The sequence below is a fragment of the Pollicipes pollicipes genome, unplaced genomic scaffold (assembly GCF_011947565.3).
Source record: "Pollicipes pollicipes isolate AB1234 unplaced genomic scaffold, Ppol_2.1 Scaffold_4740;HRSCAF=5597_pilon_pilon_pilon, whole genome shotgun sequence".
NCBI classification, from domain to species: Eukaryota; Metazoa; Arthropoda; class Thecostraca; order Pollicipedomorpha; family Pollicipedidae; genus Pollicipes; species Pollicipes pollicipes.
The window spans coordinates 16475333-16481544 of record NW_023596545.1 but is presented as its reverse complement, the minus strand read 5'-3'; the positions used below and the strand labels follow the sequence as shown (position 1 = coordinate 16481544).

General features: G+C 47.4%; 1 protein-coding gene across 1 annotated transcript; it reads left to right on the top strand.

Annotated features, from left to right (window-relative positions):
* Positions 1 to 342: 342 nt before the first annotated feature.
* LOC119099498 (uncharacterized) lies at positions 343 to 1089 on the top strand (the record flags this gene model as incomplete). Its single annotated transcript, XM_037222656.1, is given in 2 exon segments — positions 343 to 549; positions 739 to 1089. Coding segments are annotated over 2 exon segments (465 nt in total), but the record flags the coding sequence as incomplete, so codon positions are not given.
* Between the last annotated feature and the right edge of the window lie 5123 nt (positions 1090 to 6212).

Genomic DNA, 6212 nt, shown 5'->3' with positions numbered 1-6212 from the left:
CATTTAGCTATCTGGCGGTGCAACTTACTATGTGACTTACGACTTACTTACTTACAACTTACTTACTATCTCCCTACATTCCCCCTACACTTTATTTTGCCATATTTCTCTATTTCTATTATCTCATATATCTATCTCTCTCCATCTCATGTTATATTTATCATACCTTTCCCTCATACCTCATTTAGAAGCTATTCGAACTTGTATGAAGAGGGCGAACAAGTTTAATCCGAATTTAATCGACGTAAGAATGTATTTAAAGCAAACTCCTGTGCCTCTGCACACTTCATGACCAGTTTATCATTTCCCCTGTGACCGAGCTGGTTTCGTCTCCTGTTTCAGTGCTCGCTGATGCGCCAGGACAACGAGCTGTTCCGTCAGCTACTGGCGCTGAATGACTCCATCGAGGCGTTGAAGAGTGGCGAAGGCTCGCTCTCGCCCTCCTCATCTCTCTCCTCCCTTCCCGACATCGAGGAAGACTCCATCTCCACTCCGTCCTCCGTGGTCAGCCACCAGAGCCATCTATCGTCAGACGCCGACAACTGCACGGTAAGTGCACGCGTTGACTGAGGATTAGGCAATAACGCCGAAGAACGTTACGCAATGCTAACGGTCTATGTAACGATTCGAGAAGGCTGATACGAAAACATGCTGAGATAACCACGCTTACTACCATTTGGGTCAGCACGCGTAAAGAAGCCGTGGGTGACTTTTGAATGTTTTTGTTTTTTGTTTTAGCCGGCGAAGGGAGACTCCGGTTCGGAGCGGTCATTTTTCGCCGAGATTCTCCACGTGACCGGCATCACCAACTGGGTAAACAACAGGTCGAACAAGCAGGACAGCACGACTGCCAATCAGGTGGCATCACCTTCGCTCTGCCAGACGGCGCTGCCGTCGCCCCCTATGCCAGAGAAGCCGGCTCGTCGCAGTGGACATCGCAAACAAGGGTCTTGCGATTCCGGCATAGTCGACCAAGAACTTCGCGGACAAGCTTGAAGCTTGAAGTGATACCAGACATTGAAATGCGCGCGCGCGCGTGTGCATGTCTGAGTGTGCGTGTGTACACATATGTGTGTGTGTGTGCGTGTGTGTGTGTGTGTGTGTGTGTGTGTGTGTGTGTGTGTGTGTGTGTGTGTGTGTGTGTGTGTGTGTGCGCGTGTGTGCGTGTGTGTGTGTCTGTGTGTGTGTGTGTGTGTGTGTGTGCGTGTGTGTGTGTGTATTCCTGTGATGGCATTGCTAGCAATGATGACAGCACTTTGGTGTGAATTATGCATACGCGATATGAGGAACGCAACAGAAGCACACAAATCTAAGCTCATGTTCTGAAGTGATATGTGCTCGTGAAGCGGTGGTATCTTAATCGTTGCTCTGCAAAGCTCAGATCAATGGGTGCAAAATGGAAACATGATCTCATTCCTTCAAGTTTTGCTCCCACTTGATTGCACGCTTCGCAAAACAAATGTGTGTGACTGGTTTCTCTCCTGCGCATAGCTGTCAGTTTCTAACATCGTTACAACACCCACAGCCATTCCTTAAGACTTTACATGACAATGCCAGAGACCTTAAAGCTGTTATGCTTGACCCGCATTAGCGATTTTGGGGTGATGTCTTTCATTTTTCTCCCTAGCATATCGGGTGCAGAACGGGCAGTGGAGTTTGCGCCCCCTATGGTTTCCAAGCATTATTAAAGCGGTGCGTTTTCGGAACATGTTTTAGGAGTTTGGCACTGCTTGTCATCGCAAAATGTGTAAACGACGTCGAAAGAAGTGTGACATGCTTGTGCGAGTGTGAAATATGGTACCGAGTGAGGTTTCTCAGGTAGTTAAAAATAATTTTTCAAGCAGTTACAGAATGTCAGCGTGGGAAAATTGTATTAATTGCATTGACAGCGCTGTAAAGTCTCAATGCTGCCTGATTGCTGACGTTGCGCTGCATCTGGATGAACTGAGTAACAGTGTTCATATGTAAGTCACTGTGAACCACGGTGAATAAACTGAAAGCTTACTGTAGCTTCTTGTCTTCCCCGGCGTAAAATATTCATGCTGGCATACCACCGCAGTAGTATATTGTGCTATCGCAACGCAAGTTGCGCATTCGAAAAGCAAAGCGGCAATACAAGCTTGAAATGTTCTGTGGCGTAAGGTTGTAAGGACTGATGGGCGACACCGATCACCGAAGAACATGAAGATTCTGCTCCTACGACTTCAGATCGGGTGGAGCAAACACTTCTCAGGGACACTCGGTACTATTACACATCTGCTTCTACGTCCTCAGATCGGGTGGAGCAAACACTTCTCAGGGACACTCGGTACTATTACACATCTGCTCCTACGTCCTCAGATCGGGTGGAGCAAACACTTCTCAGGGACACTCGGTACTATTACACATTTGCTCCTACGTCCTCAGATCGGGTGGAGCAAACACTTCTCAGGGACACTCGGTACTATTACACAATTATTTTCAATGTACAGTGACTGGATTCAAAGACACAGACCAAATGGGTAACATTATTTCACATTCGCCTTAGCCCCTATGCGTCGAAAAATATCGTGATAAAATTTGTTCGTCTCTACTTCAAAACGGTCACATCTGAATCCGTCTGCCCAATGCTCACGAGAAGCGCCATTCTAGCACGTGATCACAAATCTACCGAACTTCTGGTGTCATACTGGAACTCATGTACTGGACCCCATTTTTTCGGCTTCTATATCTTCTTACAGTGGTATCTGACCACTCGACAAAGCGGTTACAACCAATGCGCACATGGACCGTACCACTTTTCTCTGAGCCGGGAACAATATTGTTGTTCCGACAAATCTAGTCGCTAATACACTACAGTTCGGCATGGAGCGTAACGAGTTGATTATCAAAGCCGTACAAACATGGGCCAAAGGAGTCGCGGGTCGGCGGGATGGTTCATGAAGGCACCATTATTTGTCCATGTAATCAAATTGCTCATTCAGTTTCCGAAACGATTCCTCGATGCTCTCAACAGTTTGACCCCTTTTGTTTGAGTACAGTTCGGCCACAGGTCAAGAGTACGCATTGCAGGCAGGTGTACATCGATGAGACAGACCTCGGCCTGTATACCAGGCACTCGTGCGGCCGAGCTGCGAACGGGCAGCAGACCAACCAGCTCCTCGGCTGCCAGCACCGCTGTAACATGACATTCTGGCCGCCGTAGCCGCCTGATATCGGTGTGCTACACTGTGAGGTGTTCCAATATGGCGTCACCAAATGTGACGGGGCTGAGTTTGTGATCACAGAGAGCATTCTTCATTTGTATGAGGTTTTGAACTGAAATAACCATCTCGAAGGTCATTCGATGCAGTTCACAGCCATAACCTTCTTAAGACCTAAGCCCCTCTAGTTTTTGAGCTACACGTCTGCGAATATGTGCAGACTACATATTTCGGGGAGACTGTTTCAATGACACCCATGCATCCATAACTCTATAAAAGCGTCATTTAAATCCTGCCATTTCATTAGCCCTGTGGCAATCAAGGCCAAGAAAATACAGTTGTCTAGTCGTCCATATCTGGCGTTCATGAGCAAAATTTTCAGATAGAACGGCCGTCAATTGGTGCTCAATCATAGTGTTTTCTAGAGCAGTCTTTTTACTGAAAAATATACAAATAGTTATAAGTGAGTTTATTTCATCATAGCTGATGTTTGCTCAATATCTTCACATGTAAAACATTCCTTTTAACCTCTTGACAATGCTGGGTGATAATCAGGCAGCGCTGCTCATGGGTAATGTCCGTCATCCTGAGCTCCAATCTCCATGACCGGCGCATTATAACCAGTCGCTACCAGCCCACTCCCTGATCTCTGTCGTCATTAAGAATCGGCTGCCGGTGCCGAAATCCTGAGCCAAACAATGACTGGTGTTCACTCGGGGCAAGCTGACAAAACGAGCTCAGCCAGGACGGGATGGGAGCTATGGGCTAGCGAGACCATATGCCCATCAGGTAATTGTCCGGGGCCGCAGCTGCATCCTCCGATGCCATATTCGCCAGGTTTCGCCATGACAACAGTCTCCTGTCCTTGAGATGAACAAATCCGGGTTTCAGGCCTGCGCTGGTGCTGCGTCAAAGCGTCCTTGTGTAGATACCGGGCGTTCCATTTGCTCTTTTAGCGAATGCGCTTGATAACAGTTGTGTTACATTCAAACCGAAGCCGTATGCTATAAATGAGTTTTGTTATTGAAAAAATGTATTGTTTATCTCGCCTAAGCGAACGATACTGCGCTCGACCAGTAGCAAGTTCAGAGGGGGGGGGGGGGGGGGGGCACGGGACTATGCCCCTTTAGGCTCCGAGGAGACGCGCATGCTCCGAAGAAGGTCACAACTGGCCGAACTAAGCATTTTTTTAAAAACACAAAAGCACAAAATTGCAAGTCTTTGTGCCTTTAGGCGACCAAAAACAGCTGCAGGCAACAAATCAAGGGTTCACGAGCAGAACGTAATAACTCGTTGATTCATGGGAGGGTGATGGTTGGAGAGGTTTTACGGCTCATTACGCCGTCCAGAGGCCCTTCGCTGCTGACGGGGTCCTATATGTCCGCTTGCTGCGGCACTCCAATCGCCAAGTGGCCTTCCACGTTGCCATTAATTTCCTTGCATGTGCTCGGAGGGCCCTACGCTGTTGTCGGAGCCCTATACGCTGAACTGCCGTGGTACCCTTGATCAATCAAGGGCCGTCTACGGATTCTTCCCATTCACCCGAAAGGCTTCATACGTTATTGACGTAGCCCCATATCTTAACCTGCCGAGGTGCTCTCGGTTGTCCAAGTGCACCTCAATTTCTGTTAACCTTCCCGGGTACTCTTGATTGCACAGGGGCCCGCCACATTGGCATCGCGCACTTGATATTTACTCAGAACACCTCACGCTGTTGACAGGGGCCTATACGTTCATTTGCCAAGGCACTCTGGATCGCTTAAGTGCCGTTCCTATCGGCCTTTGGTTTTCCCATTTTATTGAGGGTCTTTGCTGTGAACGGGGCCTTACACGTACTTCGCCCGGGGTACTCTTGGGCCCTTCCAGGCTCTCCACATTGGGCTTGGGTTCTTCCACGAGATCAGGACCTCACTCTGTTGCCAAAAACCCCATACGTGCTTGTATGCGCCAACACCTCCGTTATTCATGGCGTCTTGCCCGCTTGCATATACAGGCCAGGCTAAATTGATTAATATTCATAACCTTGAGATCTAGATGCTGACACATTTACCTGGCATCTTGCTCGCAGATATCAGCAGCCGCATACAATCCTGTAATGTTTGGCAACAGACTGCAATTATTTTAAACGCCACCGATGAACTGTACTTAATTTTTTTAGTTGTTGAACTTGTATCACTCCATTATAATTGTGCATCACATTTCTAACGTAGTTTGAATGCTACCATATTTTGTACTCCTTCACTGCATTCAAAGCAAAATTATACATTTGTCATGAACTATCAACTGACCACAACATCAACTATCCGACAAGCTACCGGAAACAGACCAGCCGCAACCAACCTGTTAATCAAGTGTCATGCTTGATTGTAGTTAGCATTGTATTTAGCAGCCAACCGTAACTGGTTTCGCTGTATGTCTTACAACGTATTTAGCTTCAAAAAGTCCCCATCCACGACTTCTGTACTGCTTAAATTAAAGGCTTTCATAACATATACAAATATGAAAGGCATATATTGCTTTAACTGAAACAAAGCGGGATAAATCCGGTGAGAAAAAATGACTGGGTGTGTGTGCGTGTGGGGGGGGGATAGGTTGTCGGGCCTTTGATTCGGCCCTCAACGATTTTCAAAAATTGCCACCCCTGCTGAGCCCGGTAAGACAGTTTGCGATATACAAAATAGCTAGCTTAAGAATCCCAAAATTTGGTGAGCGAAATCCAAAGGCTTCTTTAGATGAGAATATTCAACCCTGGAGGGGGGGGGGGGGCACATTGTTACGTGACCTCCCCAGACGAAATACGCGATTCGTCGCTGCAGTCAGCTGAATTCTGCTAGAGACAAAATATCTCGAGAAGTGTACTGTAACTGATGGTTGAAACAGTCGGCACAGAAAGTCGGATTTGTGCGACATCCTCCATTTTTAGCAATAGGGGACTGTGCCAGTTCAACCTTACCCTTAGCAATAGGGGACTGTGTCAGTTCAGCCTATTCCTTAGCAATAGGGGACTGTGTCAGTTCAGCCTAACCCCTA